Source organism: Schistocerca americana, chromosome X (genome assembly GCF_021461395.2).
Source record: "Schistocerca americana isolate TAMUIC-IGC-003095 chromosome X, iqSchAmer2.1, whole genome shotgun sequence".
NCBI lineage: Eukaryota > Metazoa > Arthropoda > Insecta > Orthoptera > Acrididae > Schistocerca > Schistocerca americana.
Window position 1 is genome coordinate 517960741 of NC_060130.1, and position 26429 is coordinate 517987169.

At 38.8% G+C, this 26429-nt stretch overlaps 1 protein-coding gene across 1 annotated transcript in view; it reads right to left on the reverse strand.

The window, feature by feature from the left end:
* LOC124554785 overlaps positions 1-26429 on the reverse strand; it is a 121815-nt gene that overhangs the window by 85924 nt on the left and 9462 nt on the right. The window contains exons 4-5 of the mRNA XM_047128433.1: positions 6072-6219; positions 770-979 (exon numbers count right to left, since the gene is read on the reverse strand). Of these exons, the coding sequence (XP_046984389.1) occupies positions 770-979; positions 6072-6219 (358 nt within the window). The remainder of the gene's footprint in view (positions 1-769; positions 980-6071; positions 6220-26429) is intronic.

The window sequence follows — 26429 nt, forward strand, 5'->3', positions numbered from 1 at the left end:
CTATACTTTGCTGATTCTCTCCCTCCTCATACAAATCACTGGCTTTGAGAGGCTGCATACATTAACACACTAATGTGTTTTAAAAGTTTTACATCACTGTTGTCTGCCATTAATGAACAATCTTCCACAGTGTAAGGATTTTTTTTTGTCACTCACTAACTGCATGATACTGTTATTTTCAAAGCAGGACAATAAAGAATTTTCCATCTTTGAACTAACTCATATTTTGCCAAAGAAGCAATGTGACTGAACTGTAGAAACCTATTAGGCACTCAACAACATTAACAACAAAAAAGTTCCAATATTTTACTCTCATTGTGGAACTGGCAGCAGTAACTAGACTGGTGCAGTATGCTTACTACCTGAGCCCCCACCTTATTCTGTTACTTGCTCCTGTGAACGTGAGCGCGTTATGCAGATCTTGTTGTGACTCTCATCCATTTAGAAAAGTCTTTACTGAGTTTAATGAAGGCGATGTTGGCCCGATATATTCGACGATGCCCTTTGGCTACACTGACTAAAGGATTCTTCTAAGAAATAGCAATTTAATATAACCTGAAGATGCCTAAAAAAGGCGAAACACGTAGTTAAAAAATAAAAAACTAAAATTGCAACCAAGACTGTTTTTAACCAATACTATCCTTAATTGTTACTTCTGGAATCAGCTAATTTTCCAAATACCAAACTCCCTTTTTTAAATAATGCAGCCCTACCCACCAAAATGCCCCTCATTATTATTCTGAGAACACGAACACACACACACTCTTACCTGCTGTAACACGGAGTCTCTCTGGACTCTTCTCCACTGTCTTCAGAGTGTTACACTCCGCTGTAATTGACACACCAATATATAGATCATCATCCCTATTTTTTAGGAAACACCTGTACTTCTCATCTTTCCTGGATTCTTTGGTATTAGCCACTGCAAAGAAGTGGTTTTTGTCCACAAACCAGTCACCTAAACAACTGTACTCAACAACTGAAACAAAAGAAGAAGACTGTTAAAAACAAAATGAGTGAAGCTGCAAAGTCAAGAGCATACCTTTTAAAAAGGCCCTCTCAAAAGTTAACTTTAAACCCTTTTGTGAATGAATACAAACATTATTAAGTATGCACTCTATACTTAAAAATCAGTGTGATGATATTACACTTCAACCAAAACATGGTTTGAATGATTCCAACAATGACAGAGGATTATTATTTAAATACAGAAATGTAGACCTACACCAGCAGGAACTTCCTCTTCAATACTTTGTTTAAAATAAAATATCAACACAATTGCAATTAAAATAAATGTGTTTGTTGACTAGCCCATTTTATTGAGTTCAGTATAAAATAACTTAGTCAAATGAGTCCAAATACACTGTATTTGCTACTAGTGGAGCTCTCAAGGTATATCAGATTATTTTTGTGGAAATTCTCTAAGGACTAAAGTGATAATGACTTACATAAAACAGAACTCAAAGACCTAGATTTTTAACCTGCACACCTGCCTGGTGTCAACAATCACAGGAGCATTCATAAACATAATATTAGAAGGAGAAATGATTTACACCACAAAAAGTGCGCCCTGTCTCCAACTTACATTCCTATCTTATAAATGACTCCTGCATATTGTGAGTATGTGTTACACCCCCCCCCCCCCCCTCACACACACACACACACACACACACGGCACTCAACTGATCCATCACATCTGACTGATACCACAAATCGAAGCTGCATAGGTATTAACAAAATTCTCCAAAGTGCTATTTAGATATCATGTCAATCTTTCTGATGGCCTAATTGAGCATGTGGTCATATTTCTGCTGATTCTACACTGGGATGTTATAACACTTGATGCTGCTAGCTGGCATGACATAGATCTCACATTTGATAAACACTTCCTGTCATTATTTGTTATTTAGCATTTGAGAGTCCATGAAGATACCAGAAACATATTACAGAAAAGTTTGAATCATTTGAGGTTTTGTATATACTGTAGTAATGTCCAATATGAAAGTAACTTAGCTCTGTCTGTGCTTTTTGTGTGGAGGTTGTGTAGCACACCTCCAATTAATATTATTGTGTTTGCTTTCACTGACAAGCTCCTGTCACAATATGACAGCTGTGAAAAGTAACATAATGAGCAGCTGTGGTAGATTTGGGCCATTGGTATGCAGTGTGAACTGATGCTATGCTGCTCTCTCAGTGTGGTGTTTTGTCAGTATTCCTTCAGCTCTGCGTGTAGTAATAGCTAGCTGCAGTGGTAGCAGGTTGGGTCCATGCAGTGTCAGGTCCATACAGCAGGAAGGGGTGGCACCATGTTGATGTTGGACTGGCAATCTCAATCAGTTACTTGGGACATTGAATTGTGACCAAACCGCCAGTAATGGTTAAATGCTGCAGGATGACCAGGCGCCAGCCGGTCACACGTCTTACAATGGTTTACAGAAACTATTGTCCCTTATTACTCGAGGCACGCCACAACCATGCAGGTTTAAATAATGTTGGCACACATGGCAGTGACTGGCTGTCTTTGCTACTGTCTCTTCACATTGCACCATATTTGGCAGTAATTGCTATTAAAATATATAGAACACATTATGACAATTGTTCTTATTTTACACAATATGCTTTATTGTCAGAATCACATTACAGTTCTTAACTATTACTAAGCTCCAGATGAAAGTGGTGCTGAAAAAGAAGAATGAAATGAAATGAGGAAAATAAAGTTTGGTTTGTGTGTGTGTGTGTGTGTGTGTGTGTGTGTGTGTGTGTATGCGCGTGGAAGGGGTGGGGGATTAGTTCAAAATATGTACTACAGGGAAAAAGGAAGCTACCAATAACAACAAAAAGTAAATGAAATTAGTATAACAACACTCATGGTTCTTCTATATCATCTGTATTTGGTAAGGAGACAATCGGGCAATTCCATATCCAGAGGCACTACGCCACTCCCAGCACTCTGAGTCAGACCCTGAAGCCTTGGCCTCCTCCTCACACTTTGCCACATCAACTTTCAGGTTGTTTATTATTCAGCAAATTGTGTGTCATACACTGCAGGAGCTTGTGGTCCCCTCCGTTGTTTCACACTTCAAACCCAGGTGGTGCAATGTCTTTCGTTCACCTGTTGGTGGCACACAGTGCACAAATTTTAGCCCTGGAATGTATGTGCAAAAACTGAGGTCATGTCCCTTCCAAATAAAGTTCTGAGATCAGAAGACCAGTGCTAAAGCATAATTTCTATTTTCTTACACTTTGCTCTGTGGGCCTTAAGTGTCACAGTCCTGTTTGTATGACTTCATACAAGCTATAACGTCTTAAATAAACTCTCTCCGCATTGTCTGTGATGGTCTGATCAACACACCGAATCATGCATCTGTCACTGTCCCTTTAATTGAATCTGCTAAGGTGATCTGAGTATGATCCATTATCAAGAGAATCAGAGCCATCGTAGACGAAGGATAAACAGTGCTTTATGCACAAATCCCACTTAATCATATGTAATTGTGTGCTTACATTCCATACTTTATTTTACAAGGACATCTGGGTTAGGATTTTATGTCCCAAAACTTGTCATGCCATGAAAAAACATCTATATGAAGTAGTTGTGGAGCAAAATTTCATATCCAAAAAATATCTGTACAATTTAACAATCATGGCTTTTCTACTGTTGTTGCATTTTTAAAATAATAATAATAATCTCTGTCTCCTTGGTATCCCATCTTGAATGATACCCTCATTTCACAGACAGATTATGCATGGCAAAATTTGGTCTTTACAGTAGCTCCAACTCATGATTGTCAAGATTTGAAGCTTTTCCTTTCTTTCATTTTATAAAGCCTAAAGGATCTCCTCTTAGTAAAAGCACTACTGTGTTGTTTTTGTATGGCTGCTTCATCTCTCTCTCTCTCTCTCTCTCTCTCTCTCCCTCCTTAATTATCTTGATCATATATAGGAATTAAAAGAGTCCAGCAGGCATTCAGCTGGGTTCTCCTATAGTTTTATAAGTGCTTCTCTCTCTTTGAATAGTATGTAATCTGATTATCTCCAAGAAAACTTTATGTTGTAATCCTCCTGGGTTTCTATTGAACTGTGGACTCGTGCACCTGAACCACAGTTCAAATCTAGTTTCAATACTGTCCCCCCCCCCCCCCTCCTCCCCCCCAACAAAAACCCTCCAAATTTGAAGGAATATGATTTGGTTCAAATGGCTCTGAGCACTATGGGACTTAACTTCTAAGGTCATCAGTCCCCTAGAACTTAGAACTACTTAAACCTAACTAACCTAAGGACATCACACGCAACCATGCCCAAGGCAGGATTCGAACCTGCGACCGTAGCGGTCGCGTGGTTCCAGACTGTAGCGCCTTTAACTGCTTGGCCACCCCGGCCGGCGAATATGATTTATCCCGAGAATCTACTACAAATTCCATCTATGATGAAAATGGAACCAGGCTGAACCCTGCCATAGAATGTTGGCTGTACTGTCACAATTCTTCTTTTTTTTATTTTCAAATCTTGTTTGTTTCTTGTGGTTCCCACTGTCATTATATACAAAACACTGACTCATTCAACTGGGGGCAAAGAAAGAAACGCAGTTACAAACACCTGTTCTCAGCATTTCACGAAAACATGGAAATTCTACGAGGGTCACTCCAAAAGAAATGCACACTATTTTTTTTTTTAAATCCATCTTTTATTCTACATGTTTTAAGGTTTTACAGTGTGTAGATACATCCTTTAGGAACAATATTTTCATTTCTCCACATAATTTCCATCCCTCTCCACTGCCTTACGCCATCTTGGAACCAGCGCCTGTATACCTGCACGATAAAATTCTGGACCAACCTGTTGGAGCCACTGTTTGGCAGCGTGCACAAGCGAGTCATCATCTTCAAACCTTGTTCCACGAAGAGAGTCTTTCAGTTTCCCAAAGAGATGATAGTCACATGAAGCCAGGTCAGGAGTGTAAGACGGGTGGTTCAGTGTTGTCCATCCGAGTTTTGTGATCGCTTCCATGGTTTTTTGACTGACCTGTTGTCGTGCATTGTCGCGCAACAGCAAAACATCCTGCTTTTGCCGATGTGGTTGAACACGACTCAGTCGAGCTTGAAGTTTCTTCAGTGTCGTCACATAGGCATCATAATTTATGGTGGTTCCACTTGGCATGATGTCCACAAGCAAGAGTCCTTCGGAACTGAAAAACACCGTAGCCAAAACTTTTCCAGCAGAAGGTGTGGTTTCAAAATTTTTTTTTCTTGGGTGAATTTGCATGATGCCACTCCACTGATTGCCTCTTTGTCTCTGGTGAAAAATGAAGAAGCCATGTTTCATCACTTGTCACAATTCTTCCAAGAAATTCATCTCCACCATTATCGTACTGTTCCAAAAGTTCGCTGCATACCGTTTTTCTTGTTTCTTTGTGAGCCACTGTCAACATCCTAGGAACCCACCTGGCACAAACCCTTTTTAATGCCAACACTTTCAGTATTCTGCAAATACTTCCTTTCCCTATCCCAATGTAGCGTGACAATTCGTTCACTATGATGTGTCTGTCAGCATTCACCAATTCGTTAACTCTCTGCACATTGGAGTGTGTGCGGTATGTGGCCTGCTGCTCTGCGAGGACAATCCTCAATATTGCCATGCCCGCTTTCATCATGTAACCTGCTTGCCCACCGACTAACTGTACTGCGATCGACAGCAGCATCTCCATACACCTTTTTCAACCTCTTGTGGATGTTTCACACTGTCTCGTTTTCACAGCACAGGAATTCTATGACAGCACGTTGCTTCTGACGAACGTCAAGTGTAGCAGCCATCTTGAAGACATGCTGTGACGATGCTACTCACGGGAACAGGTTGAACTAAGTTTGCAAAAAACCGGGAAGGATGTATCTGCACACTGTAAAACTTTCACACATGCAGAATGAAAACTGTATTTTTACAAAAATAGTGTGCATTTCTTTTGGAGTGACCCTCGTAAACTCACATAGGTTCAATAGCTTTTAATCACCTTCCTCATTTTATGGTAACATATTATACCAGCAGAAATGAAAACCAGGTATTTCAGAAGTACAAACCTCCATCAAAAGTCTGTTCCATGCCGGGACATTTCTTATAAGTTATATTAAATTTCTGATTTGTGATGAGAAACTGTGTTCCAGCAGTTTGACAGGAACGAATCTGAGCATCTGGATGATCACATTCTCCAGTGAAACGAAAGCGATTCTGAAAACAGTGAACAAAATTGTACTTCAATCATCTTAATACAAATTTTAAACAACTGCATGTAATTTAGAGCGTATTTCCAAAATTGACACATCCTACTTGCTTTACAAAATGTCTGCTAATTTTTGAAACATGATAGCATGTTTCCATAATGTAACATCCAAGAGGTGAAATACAACATTCCAGGTAAAAATCAAACAATGGAAGATCCAGGATGGAACGTAGCAAAGTTACGAAAAGGAAAATTACTACTCGCCGTATAGTGGAGACACTGAGTCGCAGATAGGCACAACAAAAAGACTGTCACAAATAAGCTTTTGGCCAACAAGGCCTCTGTTGAAAATACACACACACACATACACGATTAAGGACTCTGGCAGTGGAAGTGTGGCTTCAGCTGCCAGAGATTGCTTCATGTGTTGTGTGTGCGAGGTGTGTTTGTGCGAGCACGCATGCGCAGGGGTGTGTGTGTGTGTGTGGTTTTTGTCTATTTTTTACAAAGGCTTTGTTGGCTGAAAGTTTATTTGTGACACTCTTTTTGTTGTGCCTATCTGTGACTCAGCATTTCCGCTGTATGGTGAGTAGCAACTTTCCTTTCCAAAATATTGTCACATTGCAGGTAACATTTATTGTTGTACAAGGGCTAATGGTTGTTAATATTCCAAGTTGTCTGTGATGTGTGTGTTATTGGTTTCAGAATTTTATTATACGCTGTACAAGACCCACAACTGTAACATAAATTAAACAATTTATGAAGTCCATGTACATATTCCCTATAGCAACACAAATGCTGAGAAAACTGCTCAACGTTGGCACAATATTATATTCAGATAAAATATCTGAATGGGTATTTGTCAGATGGTCATTACAATACTGTTTCAAATGGCAAAATAGTAATACTATTGGCTCTGGAGAGCAAAACACTTCTTTCTTGAACATGTGTGCACTGCCACCCCCTCCCTTACACACACACACACACACACACACACACACACACACACACACACTTTGTGTATTTTTTTACTGTAACATTAAAAGAACTTTTGCACAAAGAACTATTGACACCTAGAAAATAAATTTGCTGAGATGCTAATTAGAAGCACTGTTGAGGGATGAGCCTATTCAGTCATCAACTTGCAGTGGAGAAAAAAATCTTACGGGAAAAGTGCCTTAAATGACATAGTAGGGTAAAATGACACAGTGGCTGCTTCTCTCATATAGCTCTAGTGACGTTTGTTTTGAACGTCCTAACATATTCAAATGTTGACTCATCTGATACCCTGTAAATGGCAGATGTGTATATCAAACATTCTGTATGCCAATGAACAAAAAGTGGAAAGAAGGTTGGCTGAATTTATTTTGTTAGCCTTTTATACTGAGGTGACAAAAGTCATATGATAGTGATCTGCACACTTACAGATGGCAGTCATATTGCATACACAAGATATAAAAGGGCAGCCATTTGTACTCAGGTGAATCATGTGAAATGGTTTATGACTCAATTATGGTCGCATGATGGGAAATAACATACTTCTAGTGTGGAATAGTAGTTGGAGCTAGATGCATGGGATATTCCATTTTGGAAATTATCACTGTGTCAAGAGTGTGCCAAGTATACCAAACTTCAGGCATTACCTCTCACCACGGACAATGCCATAACTAATGCCTTTCACTTAATCACCAAGAGCAGTGGCGTTTGCACAGAGTTGTCACTGCTAACAGACAAGCAACACTGCATGAAATAACTGCAGATATCAATGTGGGACATACAACAAACATATCCATTAGGACAGTATGCCAAAATCTGTCATTAATGGGCTATGGCAGCAGATGACTGGTGCAAATATCTTTGCCAACAGCACAACATTCCTTGCAGTGCCTCTCCTGGGCTCATGACAAGCCACACATGAAAAATGAGACTCTAAATCAAGGAAAAATTTTTTTCCAAATCTAAGCCACTCCTGAAATTTGAGACTCGAAATTCAAGGTGAGAGAAAAGTTTTAGACCACCCCTCCAAATCAAAACAAAGTTGGTCCATTGTAACATGAAACACAATTGAGGTCGAATGGATGAAGATACAGATACAGTAGTTTGGTTCGAGCCGTAAGCTTAACAGTTAAGCTTTACCAAGTAGCCATTGCTATGCGCCAGGCACTCTGTCCGTATTTATATGGGTACCATTCCTTTTTCGCGTGCTTCGTCTGGTCTGAATCGATTGCTTATTTTGCTTTGATCTGATAAGTGCCTTTCTCTTTGTTATAGGTGTTTACATCACTCTAAGCTGAAAATGCATTATTTTACAGTGTCATGTATTGTTTGTCGCATTCTGAGTGTTTACGACCTGTCGCCGCTCGTGGCACAGCTTGCTTTTGTGTGCGCTACCGCGGCTTATAACAAAATATTAAAAAATAGAGGAATTGTCTCATAAGTGAAACAATGGCGAGAGACTGCTATTTGTTGTTACACTGCTCCTTTTTTTTTATAATGATCAATAAGAACCCATTAATAGACTGTGTATGAGGTAAGATGTTCTGAACGAGAGTTTAGCGAAAATTTTTCTCCGTTTGAAAATCTTTGCAGATGCCTCTTTAGTACATTACATTTTGCACAGGAATTAGAGTCATCTTACATTTAAAAATCTAGTCAGTTGCAGTGCTTCATTTCTGACTGTATCACTATCCAGCATAAGAATAATACGAATATGAACATGACACAATATGTATATTCTTCCACGTTTGCTGTTGTCTCACTCTAGTTTCGTAGTTTATTAGGCAGATAGGATTTAAATGAGATAGCAGCAAACACAAAAGAACACGTGGCATAATGTTTACATTCTTCTACCTTTTCTTTTAATTTATTTACTGACGCAGAGGTTTTGGCGCCAGTATTTTTCTTTGTGCCTGCAAAGCATGTCTGTGTAGCGCTACATATATTCGATGGTAGAAGTTAGTTGTGGCAGCACCTACCAACATTTTTTCAGAACTTCTGCTTACTTTGCGCTCGATTCTAAGCCGCAGTCAGTTTTTTGGATTACAAAAACTGGTAAAAAAGTGCAGCATAGATTCGAGTAAATACGGTAGATGACTCCTGATTTCAGTTGGTAAGAGCTGATGGTAGGGTTCGATTGTGGCACAGGCCCCACAAAGTCATGGACCAAGTTGTCAATGAGGTGGTGGTTGTGGCACCATAATGGTGTATTTACATCAAATGTACTGTGTCCTCTTGTCCAACAGAACCAATCACTGACGGGAAATGGTTATGTTTGTCTACTCAGAGACCATCTGCAGCCACTCATGGACTTCATATTCCCATACAACATTGGAATTTTTATGGAAGACAATGCACCATGTCATTGGGCCACAATTGTTCATGACTGCAATTTGGCGTAGCACGTGTGTTTTACTGTAATATCTGTATTTTGGTATAAATTGGTGAAAATAAATTACTTGGTGTTCTGAAGAACTTTCTGGACAATTTGAGCAAATAATTTGGCGATCCAGGTCCCTCAATATCAACCCTATCGAACACTTATGGGACATAATCAAGATGTCAGTTTGTACACAAAATCCTGCACAGGCAACACTTTTGCAATTATGGACAGCTATAGAGGCAGTATGGCGCAATATTTCTGCAGGAGACTTCTAATGACTTGTTGAGTCCATGCCACATTGAGTTGCTGCGCTACACTGGGCAAAAAGAACGTCCAAAATGATATTAGGAGGTATCACATGACTTTTGTAACCTCAGTGTAGATACAACTTCACATTTGGTGTTCGGTTCCTTTTATTTCAAATATATCAAATAGCACTAGCCATTTGTTAACGCATTTACTAGTATTATTATTCATTTCATCACTTTATTTTTCTTTGCTTAACCTATCATTTTGTAACAAACTGCATTGTTGGATAAAATGGCTGACCATGAGTAAGGATAAAATGATATAGTGTGTCACTTTAGCCTGAGAAATTGATCTAATAAAAATTCATTTCAGTAGCATTACTAATATCATAACCATAGAGCTTGTCACCCAATTCTCACCAAACGCACTTTTCCCCAGATGATTGGGATGTACGTTAGAAAGACTACACACCAGTCATGGGATGAAGAAGCCATGCAAAGGGCCATTAACACAGTAAACAAGAGGGAACTGGGCTGTTCAAGAGCAGCCAAACTATTTGGTGTATTGCAAGTAACTTATAAGGCATGTCACAAATTGAAACAAACAAATTATGGGTGTTAACAAAGGATTAGGCAGGTTTCAATCTACATTTGACCAGGGATTAGAGCAGGAAATAGTCTGTCATTTAAAGCTGTTCTGAGTCTTGTCTTCAATACTTTGAAAATGGCTGCAATGTTTACAGGATAGTAGACAAATAAGACAGCCAACCTGTTGCAATAAATGGTGGTTTTCAATTAACTTTAATCATGGTTTCAACAGATTTAAACCCATTTTCTTCAGGAAGACAAGAAACAAACTTCAAACTTCACATTAGCAAACAGTCAGTTAGTAAAGTGATCTAACATCTCCACATGAAATGTGTTGGCAACGATCTGTACATCCATTTGTAAAAGTTAAGCCCCTAAAATCAAGGGCTTGTCACATCAATAAAATCAATCATAAAATGCCAGACCATGTTAAGAGTTGGCATGTAGATGTGAGAAGCCCTTGATTTCAGGGTAAAGAGCACCTATGGGAATTCTAGGTACGGCACAAGAAAGCGACGGATGACGAGGAATTTTTCTCAAGTGGCTGAATAATTTCATTAGTTTCATTAAGGCAAACAAAGACGATAAAGTGTTGCTAATTGCTGATGGCCACTCAAGTCACAAATATGATAAGGTGCACGAATGTGCCAAAGAAAATGAAGTTTTTCTATTTTGCCTACCACCCCACTGAACTCACCTATTTCAATTGTTTCTTGGCCCATGAAGACCTATTATAAACAAAAAGCTTCAAAGTGGCTGAAAAGAAACCGGGGACGAATAGTAAATCAGTGCCAAGTGAGATCTTTGTCAACGCAAATGATGAAGCAGTATGTGTGGCTAATGCGAAGAGTGGATTTACTAAGGCAGGCCTTTGGTTATTAAACATGGTTGCTACTGAAGAACATCTGTTTGTACTGGCTCAGACAACAGCTTTAAGCATGTACAGTCTTAAAAAATTCACCTGCAGCTAGACATGATAAAGAATGTCAAGAGGACAGTCTTCCTGGATGTTCACATGCTTTATGGGATATTTCATCACTGAAGAGGGACGAATAGTAAATCAGTGCCAAGTGAGATCTTTGTCAACGCAAATGATGAAGCAGTATGTGTGGCTAATGCGAAGAGTGGATTTACTAAGGCAGGCCTTTGGTTATTAAACATGGTTGCTACTGAAGAACATCTGTTTGTACTGGCTCAGACAACAGCTTTAAGCATGTACAGTCTTAAAAAATTCACCTGCAGCTAGACATGATAAAGAATGTCAAGAGGACAGTCTTCCTGGATGTTCACATGCTTTATGGGATATTTCATCACTGAAGAGGAATCTGCTCCCCCAACCAACTTCCAGAGTCCTAAAAGAGATAGCCCTAAAAGACTTGAGATATCAACTGATGAAATGTTTCCAGTTCAATTAAAAAAGGACCTGCTGATGGCACTGACTGTATTTTCACTCTCTTTAACGAACTTCACGAGAAAATATCCTTTACCAGTGAACTCGAAAAAAAAGGCCCGTCAATTGAATTTTCTTGACTTGACGCTTACAGTAGAAGAAAATGAAATGTCATTTAATGTTTTTCGTAAAGAAACATATACCAATCATCTTCCATGCGCCCACAATCTCATAAAAATGCTTTCTTTCACTCTGCTATTCACAGAGCTACTTCTATCCCACTCTTAAAAGAAAAATTCGATGAAAAAATTAATTTAATCAAAACAGTAGCAGTTACTAATGAATATGAACCTGTCACAGTGGATGACATCCTTAAAAAGAAAACTGTTAAAAAGAGTTACTACACTCAGCAACTCATCATTGAACCCAACATAAAGAAGTTTTTTTTCTATTCCTTTTTTGGGGACCATTTCCTATCAGATACAACACCTTCTTCGTAATAAAAACAACTGTAATGTTGTCTTTTCAACCAATAAAACTTTGAAGAAAATTGAAACTATGATGTCTGTAAGATTTTCTGTGACACCTGCTTTTGTTACAAAATAGTACAAACAGGACGTGCCTTTACAATCAGATACAAAGAACATCTTTTAAGAAAAAATGGCGCTAGCACCCAAAATTTGTCTTTTGCCGACCACCTTCTGATTACAGGTCACACGCCTAAAGCTGTTCACGATATCAACATTTTGCACACCAGGACGAAAGGGCGTAGATTAGATATTCTCAAAGAATTAGAAGTTTTTAAACTTCCTTATCGAAATGATGGCCTCATTCTTAATCAGCAGCTACAATTAAGTAATAAAAGCTTCTTCAACAGTATAAGGCCGTTACTTGATATTTGATTTCGTTTTCCCTCGTGCAGTTACCTAAATGTTTTTTCTATCTAAGTCAGCCCATAATTTTTTGTTTATTAAATAGTTTATATTGACTGCATTTCATGTTATATTGTTATTCAACACGCTGAGTTATTCAGCTCCCTTTGTACTCCTACAATGGAGTTTTCAGCCTTAAAACTGTACTTCTAAGCTCTTACGTAGACAAAACGTTACCAGATAAAATGTTGCCTTTTACTTCAGGTACTAAATAATGTTCATCATAATATTCAACTGTCTATATTTTGAATGTTAAGTAGCCTGTTTGTATTTGCGGCTACTAGATGGCACTCTTGGTGTAATGTTCACCTGCCTGCAATTGCTAACGTGAGCGCCTCAGCCTGATGCTACCTGTAGCTCGACATGTGTGAGCAGCCCATAGCAGCTTCCCTTTCACCTATTTCAAAATTTTGTGACTACAGCTTTATTGCTTGATATTTATTTTATATGTGACATGTAATACTGTTTCTTTCTTGTACTGTTAGCCAGTACTTACACTTATATAAAAAAAATTTCCCGTATTTATAGGCCAGTTTGAATGTTTTACTTCTGATGAAGGTACTCATAGTAGTGCCAAAACCTACATCAAAATGACTTAATTTTTGTGACTGAGGGCTGTTATTGCTTTAATTTTACTTTGTTAATGGTCACTGACCACGCAGCCTTGTTTAAAACTTTATGTTTCCAGTTCCTTCAGCAGGATCATGCTCATCAAGGAAATACAAAACAACTCGGGCTGCTTCAAACCTTCTGGACATCAGTCCCAACATCAAGCTTCTAGAAGAGAAAGTGCACCAGAAAAAATTAGCTGAGGAATGCTGGTCAACTAGACAAGCTCATAAAAGAATAGAGCTCAGCAGTGCAGAAGCCTATACCTCAGATCCCAGAGCAAATGGAGATGACAATGTTTGTATACACTTCAATGATATATTCTGCCATTCAAAGACAGAGGAATCACAGATTAAGTGTGCTCGATGTAAGATGTGGGCTCACAGTGAGTGTTCTGATGTCTCAGTAAGGGTTAAGAACTTTGTGTGCGATCTATGTAAGCCATAGAAACATGTACAAGGATATGTATTAAACTTTCAAAGAGTGTGCTGCTTAGTGTATTCACTTTTTTATGCAATTTGTGAACTGTGTCACCCACACAGTAAGTATAAAATGACACACTGGCATAATTTCTTTCTTTAACGTTTTCTTAATAGTGTAGTTTCATGTTATCATGTCCAGGTTTTAGTAACTCGTGCAATAAAAATAATGCTGACATTTTTAGAAAAAAAAGCAAAAAATAAAAAATAGTATGTCATTTTAAATGCTTTTCCCCTGTACCTTATGATTTTTGTCTGTATTTCCAATGTGAAAATATATTTATGTCTTCAAGATCAACGTACAATATTTGAATGAATTACCCCGTTGCTTTTCAAAATTACAGTTTGGTAGTTTTGGTACAGTACATAAATTACGCAGTAAATGGTAGGATTACACTGTTGGTAGGGGAAGAAATGTAAATGAATGTATGCAAGAGAAACTCGGGGTTGATGACTTCTCTTTATTTGTTTGTTTTTCACATAATTAGAACCACACATTACTCAGTGTTAGTTCATCATGCATCTGATATCCTTATGACACACAAATTGCATTTTACAAGCAAAAAAAAAAAAAAAAATCTGCTGATTGCACAACTTCTGCACTTTTATGTAACAAAAAGCAATTACTTTTGATTCAAGTACAGTTTAGAAGCAGAAGTTAAAAAAATTGTATAATTATTATTGTTATTTTGGACTCAGTGGAATGCTCATCATGATCAAAGGTAAGAGTTTCCTGTTATTATTGTAAGTGTGAAAGGGTTTTTTTTTTTTTTTTTACGAATAACAGAAACATGTTTTACGGAAGCTCAATGAAGTATTGAAGTAATGTTAGATTATTATTGTTGCTATTATTATTATTATTATTATTATTATTGCTGCAACATCACCCTGTTTCACATAATAAATCAACAATTTTTTAATAAAACCTAAATTAAACATTGACAATTTCAATTTTGCTATAAATACTGTTTATTTTTAAGTAACAGACAGGAGGATAACTATGTAGAACAAAAATGTTCCATAGGTTATGTGGCCCTTTATATACCCTCACTCACTTTCTAAACGGTTCACCACTTCTGATTTCTAGGGGGATCTACTAAAACACTGATCACATGGTTTTGATAGTAATTGACCAAAGCTACTAGGAAAACCACTCTAGTCTATGTTTATTTCTAATAGCCTTAAGTTACATTTCAGGAGAGATTGGCCACCTAGCACAAGTTCTTCTATTTGATGTCACTTTGGTGACTCGTGTCAATGTTGTTGTTGTTGTTGTTGTTGTTGTTGTTGTTGTTGATGATGATGATGATGATGATGATGATAAGAACACAAACACCTGTCCCCGAACAAGGAAAATCTTTCACCCAGCCATGAATCAAACCTGTGACCCCAGGATCTAGAGGCAACAATGCCAACCACAAGCTGTGTAGCATTAACAATTAATATTCACAGACTTGAGTCATATCATCACAGTAGAATTATTAGGCCTGGTTCTGATCAAAGGCTCAACGTCATCACAACATACACTTGTCTGTGTGCTGGAGAGTTCAAAAGTTGATTTGGAATAATGTAATCTCACTGATTTCTTCGCAATTTAATAGTTACTCGCAATTGAATTCATTGACTTTATGGCAGCATGTGCACACATATGATGAGAAACACAAGCTATAACCATTCAAGAAACTCAAATAAAATACGGTGCTCCTCCTTCATGTTTACACTACCAGTCTATCATCTATTTACAGTTATTTACAATCTCCCTGTACTAATTTAAATCACAACCAGGCAACATTTCTAAGAGTTTTTAATTGAACACATCACCATTTGATTGTCTTGTTGTTTATTTCATTATGATCCATATTTCTGTCTTTCATGCCATTTTCAAGTGATTGAATTTATATCATTAATATATATTGGAGGACATCAAGCTCAAAATTGGCCACAGATTAAGAAAAGTATTTGTTCCCCACGAAATGCCAGATGTAAAATAATCATCTTTTAAAGAGATCAGTAAATAATAGTGGGAGCATGTCATATTTAATTAAAAAGGTTTACTTTGGTATATAGAAGATGAGCACAGATCATTACGACTCAAGTGGAAGCATGTCATATTTAATAAAAACAGGTTTACTTTGGTATGTAAAACATGAGCACGTATGACATGCTCCCACTATTATTTACTGATTTTTTACAAGATGATGATTTTACATCTGGCATTTTGTGGGGAGTGACTATTTTTCTTAATTTACGGACAATTTTGAGCTTGATATCCTGCAATATATATTAATGACAAACTAGATGGCATGAAAGGATAAAATCTGGGTCGTAATTAAATAAACAACAATACAGTCAAATGGCGATGTATTCATTTAAAAATTACTGTACGACTTGCTCAGAAACATCAAGAACTGTCTCTCAGAGTTTTATAAGTACCATCAATCTCATCACAAATATCAGTGTTTGTTTATTTAAAACTGGAACACCTTGAGAATTTTTTCCTTCACTAACGGGAGATCATCACTCATCTACAGGCTGCTGTCTAGGGCTGCAGTGCAGGCAGAGAATCTGGAGCGTCACACAGGCACCTCAGGTGTCTATTGTACCACTACAGGCTCTGCTACCAAGGCACCTTACACTGTACCTGCGGTGGGGGATCCAAACTCACTGCAAAGCAAGTAATGGGTTTTAACACAGTCACATTGCTCCAGTGTTTGACACATTATGGAGCCCGTTAGGGAAATAAGTGTCCAGAGCTGGAAATACGTCCCATGTGCACTCAGTATGTCTGTCAGAGGGCCTCATCCAAGATGTGGAGGAGGCCCTGCCTGACATTACAGAGAGTGCAGTGTACAGTCATCCCCAAGTTGTGGCTCATGTGGGCACAAATGACATGTCACTCAGACTCTTGAGGCCATCCTCAGTTTGTACAGGCAGCTGGTGGAAGTGATGAATCCTCATGATCTTGTGTTGTGGTGCAAGATGAGCTTGCGATCTGTGGCATCATGCCCAGAATTGATCGGGGTCATTTGGTCTTGAGTTGAGTGGAGGGTCTCCATCAGAGACTCCATCGATTCTGTGACAAAGTTTTTACCCACCATCCAAGACTGTGACAGTCTTGGCTGCAAATTTCTGAAGTTATGTTATGGGGTTGGAGATTGTATGATTCCCATTGATACTGTAATGGATCTGGGAGATGTTATTTTTTTACCGTATTTGTCGATACCGAATTGTAAATGTTTTCTTATATTTTTGTCAGAATTTATTATAATTTGTCTTATTATATGTTAATTTACTTCTGTTTTTGAGAGTAAAAGCATATTGATTACTATTAGAAAATGTATCGAAGAATAGCAAAGAGACTGATAACAAGTGGAAACTTGTGAATTGTGTAAAATATCTTTGATGTTGGAGTCGTGTTTGCCTATAGTCAGTCGGCAGCTAATTCTTGGTGTGTGTTGACAGAAGAACAATGTGAAGGTCGCAGTCATAAATAATTTTGAATTATGTTACTATTATTTTTGTATTAACTAAAAAGAAGAAACTACATTTGAAGAAACTGTATTTGAAACACCAAAATGAGAGAAACACGTTGAACCACGTCATTTCTGCAGCTGACATAGATGCATTGTGGAATCATACTTAGACAACTAAAGCCAAGACTAATATCGCCTTGCAAACGTCTAACGGAAAAGGTACTGTCACGAAATATGGCAAATTTAAGTAAATAAAAAATAGTGACCATATTTTCAAGTTGTGTCTTAGCCGGGAAGCCATATTTCAATATGTACAGGGATGCACTACACAGAGGAAGCAACTATTCAGATAACAGAGTACTAGTGGAGTGCACTAGATGATTGTTCGAGGTCCTCTGATGACCACTCACCAGTCAAAGTCGATACGTGCAGATCGAAATCAGATGGTTTACAAAGTAATGACACTCTGAATGTCAAAATTTGAACAATTACCTGCCAATGCAATCGTAACAAAGTCCATGAATTTACCACCCTCCAGAAAAGTTATCACACTCACATTATACTCTGAACTGAGAGGTGGGTGAAACATGAAGTAGAAAGCTGTGAAATATTTAATGAGGCATCAAAAATGTATCAAAAAGACAAGCTGGATGCCATATACAAGGGAGAGTGTTCACTGCAGTTGACAAAAATATTATGCTTATCAAGGTCAAAACTAAGTCTGACTGTGAAGTTATCAAGGCTCGAATAACCATCCTAGGTGAACTCAAGTTAATCGTAGGATGTTTTCACCCACCATCCAATATGCAGTATCAGCTGTAAAATCATTTAAAGAAATCCTACACTCAGTAGCACGGTATTACGCCAATCACGCAATATTACTTGGAGGCAACTTGAACCTACTGACAAGGAACCCCTTAAGTACAAGGACATGAAAGGCCAATGATGTTTACGCCATTCAACACTCCAGATATTGTCTAGCATGCAGCTAGCATACTGGCTGCAAATGGCAACAGGGGTGGGACTGGAGGTAGCCATGATGAGCACAGAATGAGGCAAAGGAGCGTAGTTGAACTGCTTAGTTCAAATGGCTCTGAGCACTATGGAACTTAACAGCTGTGGTCATCAGTCCCCTAGAACTTAGAATTACTTAAACCTAACTAACCTAAGGACATACACAAATCCATGCCCGAAGCAGGATTCAAACCTGCGAGTGTAGCAGTCGCCAGTTCCAGACTGAGCGCCTAGAACCGCTCGGCCACCACGGCCAGTGAACTGCTTAGTCAATGAGTAACTCACAAGATCGCTACAGTGATAGTGGTTTTGATACGAAGTAGAGCAATGGCAACAATAAACAAAGCAAACACTACATAATATCTACAACAACAGTTGACATTTCATCTGAAAGGAACCCACGGAATTTCGTATAGTGAGAAAGAAGTGGCAGATGAAACATTAGTATTTCTGCAAGATGAGTCAGTGGGAGGTACAGTGTCATACATGTTCGACTGCGCGAACAATGTACATGGGGGCTACAATGATGACAATACGTTTTTAAGTGAAAGTGAAACTGAAACAGGTGTCATACGATGCAGTTCATCACCCTTATTGGACAGGAGCCACAAATCCCATTTCCAGTGAAATGTAGTGAAGGACAATCATTGCCCAAAGAGTGGGTACTAAACATAACCATGTACTTCAAAGATTATCTGCAGTGTAGTAAAAAAAACAATTATGAACTGATGTTGAATAAGTCTGCAGCAACATGACCATGTAGGGCATAAGAAAAACTATGTATATTCAAGGGATGACAAAGTGCACTTGTTACAAAAACTGGTGTTTGTATGTTTCAAGGAAGCTCCACACAGTTTACAGGATATGGACGATAGTGACATACCACACTATGCACATCAAATTGTGCATGACATAGGTTACAGTGATTTCAAGGGAAGCTCGTACAACTTAAAACACTGCTACAAAATGGAAGCCTTAACATAACAAAATTTCAAACAAAATATCAACTTGATGATGCACAGAAAACTGCAGAATCGGCCAGAAAATTTGCAAATGAGATAAACACACTTATCCTATTCTTGAGCAAGAGATTTTTGTTCAACTCCGCCCAATCGGGATTTAAAGAGGAAATGCATATGAAAGGAGCCCTGAAAATTACAGACACTAGGATAGTTGTATCAAGATCAACTGACATCAATGCCATAACGGATTCATATACAATTATGCTGACTGTTAATCTAGATGGTACACTGGCTGGAAAGTTATTTATTGTGCCATGAGAAGTTGGAGGTGCCCTGCCTCCCTACGATTCATTCTCGTGTGCGTGATCTTACACAGGCAGGAGGGTATATTTACGTCACAGCAAGCAGGAGAGGGAATATGAGGGCAAGAGAACTACAACTATGGTATGAGCACTGCTTTTGGCCAACAGGTGGTCAAAAAACTTGCTTTTTCTTGATTATTGGTCTGTGTATAAAAATCATACTCTTTTAGAGCAAACTTTCTCTTCTGAAAAGTGTGTGACATTGAAATTCATACCACCTGAAACTACTGGACAAATTCTTGCTCTGGGTGTTTGTTTTATCTGTGCCTATAAAACATATTATTGCACTATACTCAGCTATGCCTTGAAGGATAGCCACTTTCTGAGAAGCTCCAAGACAGACTGTTTTGCATTTGGTTGCATGCCATCACATTCCATCAGTTTTCATCTTCCTGCTGCAACAATATGTTTCTATATGCATTCTTCAGGAGAGGATGCCTAGCTGAACATCCTCTACAGTTTGAAACTCCTGAGAAGTGCGCCTTTGACCTTCATGATGCGAACCTTTGCGATCACTGTGGTGCAACACTTTTCATTCGGTGTTCATGGTGCAAGTTAATGGTTTGTTCTGAACATTTCTTGGATATCAACAATGTCCATTTTTGTGAAGTGTAATACACACATACCATAGAAGGTTGATCTCTGCACCTCCTGGACGCTCATTTTCTGTTGCCCTCCAGATGCACATGGTGAGTCATTAACAGCTAATATTTTTCCTCTCATAACTGTTAACACAACACTTTCAAATGAGCCTTACTAAAGATTGTACAGACTGTACTTGCAACCTCACACTCAAGGGGTTCCTTGTGTGTGTAGACTGAAACATCTATGGATTCATTGCAGATGCACAGACAGTCTTGTGAAGCTATTCTGAACACATTTTCCAGAAACTGTTTTGAGAAGGTACTTTGACAACCCACAAACAATGGAAATATTTTGGAACTTGCAGCAACAAACAGGACTGACTTCTGACTTTATTGACAGTGTCGGTATATAGGTAGGAATTAGTGATCACAATATAAAAACAATGGTTACTGAAGATAACAAATCTATCAAGATTTGATACAATTGAAATTCCACCCACCTCTCCCTCTGAGATTAGGAAGATAATAAACTATCTCAAGAATAAAAGCTCACATGGAATTGATGGTATTTCCAGCAGGATAATAAAAGCTTGTTCCCAAGAAATAAGTGGAATTCTAAGCCACATATGTAATAGCTCTCTGAAGCAGGGTATTTTCCCAGATGGACTGAAGTATGCCATTGTTAAACCACTGCATAAAAAAGGGGATACGTCTGATGTCAACAACTACTGCCCGATCTCTCTTCTGACTGCTTCATCCAAAATTCTTGAAAAAGAAATGTATTGTAGAGTAGCTTCACACTTTTGTAAAAATAAAGTTTTAACAAAATGTAAGTTTGGTTTCCAGAAGAGTTTTTCCAATGGAAAATGCTATATATACTTTCACTAGTGAAATATTAAATGCTCTGAGTAACCGGAAGACACACATTGGGATTTTTTGTGATCTATCAAAGGCTTTTGATTGTGTAAATCATGGCATACTTCTAGATAAGCTCAAGTACTGTGGTATGAATGGGACAGTACTCAAATGGTTTAAATTATACCTAACTGGAATTGTGCAGAAAGTTGAAACAAGCAGTTCACATAATATGCAAAAAACTGGTGATTTCTCAAACTGGGGAACAATCAAGAATGGGGTGCCACAAGGTTCGGTCTTGGGTCCTCTGCTGTTCTTAATATACAGGGTGTTACAAAAAGGTAAGGCCAAACTTTCAGGAAATATCCCTCACACACAAACAAAGAAAAGATGTTATGTGGACATGTGTCCGGAAACGCTTAATTTCCATGTTAGAGCTCATTTTAGTTTCGTCAGTATGTACTGTACTTCCTCGATTCACCGCCTGTTGGCCCAATTGAAGGAAGGTAATGTTGACTTCGGTGCTTGTGTTGACATGCAACTAATTGCTCTACAGCACATCAGTACGTAGCATCAACAGGTTAGTGTTCATCACGAACATGGTTTTGCAGTCAGTGCTATGTTTAGAAATGCGGATTTGGCAGATGCCCATTTGATGTATGGATTAGCAAGGGGCAATAGCCGTGGCGCGGTACGTTTGTATCAAGACAGATTTCCAGAACGAAGGTGTCCCAACAGGAAGACGTTCGAAGCAATTGATCGGCGTCTTAGGGAGCACGGAACATTCCAGCCTATGACTCGTGACTGGGGAAGACCTAGAACAATGAGGACACCTGCAATGGATGAGGCAATTCTTCGTGCAGTTGATGATAACCCTAATGTCAGCGTCAGAGAAGTTGCTGCTGTACAAGGTAATGTTGACCACGTCACTGTATGGAGAGTGCTACGGGAGAACCAGTTGTTCCCGTACCATGTACAGCATGTGCAGGCACTATCAGCAGCTGACTGGCCTCCACGGGTACACTTCTGTGAATTCCATGCGACAGAGGGTGGATGCATGTATCCTCACTAACGGAGGACATTTTGAACATTTCCTGTAACAAAGTGTTTGAAGTCACGCTGGTACATTCTGTTGCTGTGTGTTTCCATTCCATGATTAATGTGATTTGAAGAGAAGTAATAAAATGAGCTCTAACATGGAAAGTAAGTGTTTCCGGACCCATGTCCACATAACATATTTTCTTTCTTTGTGTGTGAGGAATGTTTCCTGGAAGTTTGGCCGTACCTTATTGTAACACCCTGTATATTAATAACTTGCCATTCTGTATTCACGAAGATGCAAAGCTGGTACTTTTTGCCGATGATACAAGTATAGCTATCACACCCAACAGACAAGAATTAACTACTGAAATTGTAAACGATGTTTTTCAGAAAATCATACAGTGGTTCTCTGCAAATGGGCTCTCATTAAACTTTTACAAAACACAGTATATACAGTAAATGGAATGACACCATTAATAAATATAGACTTCGATCAGAAATCAGTAGCTAAGGTAGAATATTCAAAATTTCTAGGTGTATGTGTTGATGAGGGGTTGAACTGGAAAAAACACACTTAGGATCTGCTGAAACGTTTGAGTTCAGCTACTTATGCTATTAGGGTGATTGCAAATTTTGGCGATGTACATCTCAGTAAATTAGCTTACCACGCCTATTTTCATGCTCTGCTTTCGTATGGCATCATAATATGGGGTAACTCATCACTGAGTAAAAGAGTATTCATTGCACAAAAGTGTGTAATCAGGATAATTGCTGGAGCTCATCCAAGATCATCCTGCAGACACTTATTTAAAGAGGTAGAGATCTTCACTGTAGCCTCACAATATATATATTCACTTACAAAATTTGTTATTAACAATCCGAACGAATTCAAAAGTAATAGCAGTGTACATGGCTACAATACTAGGAGGAAGGATGATCTTCACTAGTCAAGGTTAAATCTAACTTTGGCTCAGAAGAGGTCTGACAGATAGCCATATAGCATTTAAAAGGAAATTAAAAGAATTTCTTACTGGCAACTCCTCCTACTCATTAGATGAATTTTTGGATATAGTAAGTGGGTAATTTCCCCAACGCCCACAAAAAAGAGTCATGTAATACTTTGTGTAATGTAATATCTTGTATAGACACCTCTTATTAACCTGACACGTTCCACATCATTACGAAGTGTCGTATTCATGATCTATGGAACAAGTACTAATCTAATCTATAGAAGAGTATTAATGCCGGAAAGATCAGATAAACAGTTGTTGTCATCCTAGTTAGGCCATGAATCGACAAAATTTAAACTGACTGTAAATTGCACTCTGGAGAGGTACATCCTGACTAAGTGGATTAAGGACAGAAAAGACTCACCGTGGTTTAATAACAGAAGTCAGAAAATGATGTAAAAGCAGACTTGCACTCTTAGTTCAAAAAAGAAGGTAGAAATGTTGACAGGAATAAATTTGTAGAAATTCATGTGTATATACAAATACTGGTGCATGAAGCATTCAACTTCCACCATCATACCTTAGCAAAATATTCTGTTGAGATACTGAGAAAATTCTGAATCTACGTAAAATCACGAAGTGGGTCAAAGGCTTCTATATAGTAACTCATTGACAAGTCTGGTGTTGCAATAGAAGACAGCAAAAGTAATGCTCAAGTTTTTAGATTTTGTGTTTAAGAAATCATGCAGGAGGATTGTCTAGACATACCTTCACCTGTCCGTCGCACAGAAGGGGGCACAGAAATAGGCACTGCTGGTGTTGAGAAGCAACTGAAAGAATTGAAAACAAACAAGTCACCAGGTCCCAATGGAATACCAGTTCCATTTTACACCCAGTACTCTTCAGCACTAAGCCCTAACTTAGTTTACATTCATCGTGAAACTATCATGACTGGGGGACACACACACACACACACACACACACACACACACACACACACACACACACACACAGATACCTCCCATATAAAAGTAGGGTAAAAGAATGGATCCATAAAATCATATGACCATGTCCTTAACATTGGTTTGCTGCAGACTTCTTGAACATATTCTCAGTTCGAATATAATACATTTCCACGAGATGAAAACCTTGTCCATGAATCAGCATGATTTTAGAAAGCATTGCTCATGCGAAATTCAGCTTGCCTTTTCTCACATTATATCCCGCAAACCAAGGCTGAAGGGGAGCAGGCAGATTCTATACTTCAAGATTTCTGGAAAGCATTACAGACTGTTAACAAAGGTCTGAGCATTCAGAACAGGTTCCCTGACATGTGGGTGAGTCAAAGGCTGTTTAAGTAATAGAATCAAGTATGTTGCCCTTGAATGCTGGTGTTCATCAGTGACAGAGGTGTCATACAGACAGATCCCAGGAAGTGTGATAGGACAGCTCTTGTTCTGTATATACATAAATGATATGGCAGACTGGCTTGGCACCAGTCTGGGATTGTTTGCTGATAAAATTGTAGTATATGGGAAGAAAATACTGAATGACTGCAGAAAGGTACAGGATGACTTAGACAAAATTTCAATTTGATGTTGTGAATGGCAGCCAGCTTTAACTGTAGAAAAACGTAAGTTAATACAGATGACTAAAAAATCCTGTACTGCTCAAATACAGCATTAGTAATGTGGTGCCTGACCCAGTCATGATGATTAAATATTTAGATGTAATGCTGGAAAACTGGGAAATATGAAGTTGGCGGATAAAACTCTATCTCTATTCCAGGTTAAAATAGTTTAATGATGAAACTACCAAACTTTTGAAAAACTCAAAGATAAATACTTTACGCAGAGGTGAAGGAAACAGTGAAACACACTGTGTTGCATCTTCAAACTAAGGCAGCAAAAAGAAAGCTGAAGTCTTAAATTTTTTGTTTGAGAAATCATTCATGCTGGAGGATTGTACATCAAACAAACATACAGAGTCCCCGTATGGAGCCCATTGTAATAGGCATCCCTGATGTACAGAAGCAACTGAAAGAGTTGAAAACAAGGAAGTCGCCAGGTCCGGATTGAATCCCAATTTTCAGTTTTACAGAAAGTACTCTACAGCACTGGCCCCTTACTTATTGCATATCTCTCCCCCCAGCAGAAAGCCCAAGCGACTACAAAAAAGTGCTGTTGACTCTTGCATAAAAGAAAGGTAAAAGAGCACACCAACAAAATTAAAGACCAGTACCCCTAACATCGTTTTCCTGCAGAATTCTCGAAAATACTCTCAATTCAAATATAATAAATTTCCTTGAGATGGAAAAGCTTCTGGCCACAACCAGAACAGACTTAGAAAGCATTGCTTGTACAAAACGCAGCTTGCCCTTTTCTCGCGAGATATCCTATGAAACACAAATTAAAAGCAACAGGCAGATTCCGTATTCTTATATTTTCAGGAAACATTAACGTGGTGCCCCACTGCAGACTTAATGAAGGTATGAGCGTATGGAAAAGGTTCCCAGGTAATCAAGTGGCTTTCTTTGTTAGTATCGACAGGGACTGTGATTGCTGTGTGCAGATGTGAGCAAAGTTGGTATCACTTCACTCTCAGCTCTAAGCTGTGATGGTTTTGGTTACACAGCTTGAGGCTGCAATTGATGGGCATCACTGCTGTGGGCTGGCTGTGGGGATCCAATGGACAATCATCATTACTCACGAGTCTGCCAATCAGTTAGCACAGGTGTCCAGTCCAGTTACAGCTTGCTTTAAGGTTAATCCCTCAACATTGGTCGTGTGGGAGGCCATCTAGGGCCATGGCAGGTGACGAAAGCCTACCCAGGGTGCCAAACTTAAGGTCTCCCCAGTTAGTCTGACAAACAGATTCCGGGTACTGTCTGTGGCTGACACTGTTCCTCAGCCAGATGCAATCGCTTACCCTGTTTCACAGAAAATCTCTCAGCCTGCAAGATACGGGCAATCACAGAGGGAGGGATTATTGGTAGGTGTGTTATGAAGACCCTTAGGGACATATCTGCCAAAGAGGGGAAGAAGGCCTATGTGCACTCCATGTGCATAACAGATGTGGAATAGGTCCTTCCAGATGCCATGAAGAGCACAGGGTGCAGTCAACTGCAGGTGGTGGCTAACGTCGGTATCAATGATGTGAGTCACTTTGGACCGGAAGAGATTCTCTCTGGTTTCAAGCCGCTACTGTAAGTAGTAAAGACTGCCAGTGTTGCTTGCAAGATGAAATCAGAGCTCACCATTTGCAATATACTTGACAGGACCAATTGTGGATCTCAGGTACAGAACCAAGTGGAGGGTCTGAAACTGAGGCTCAGACAGTTGTGTGTCCATGT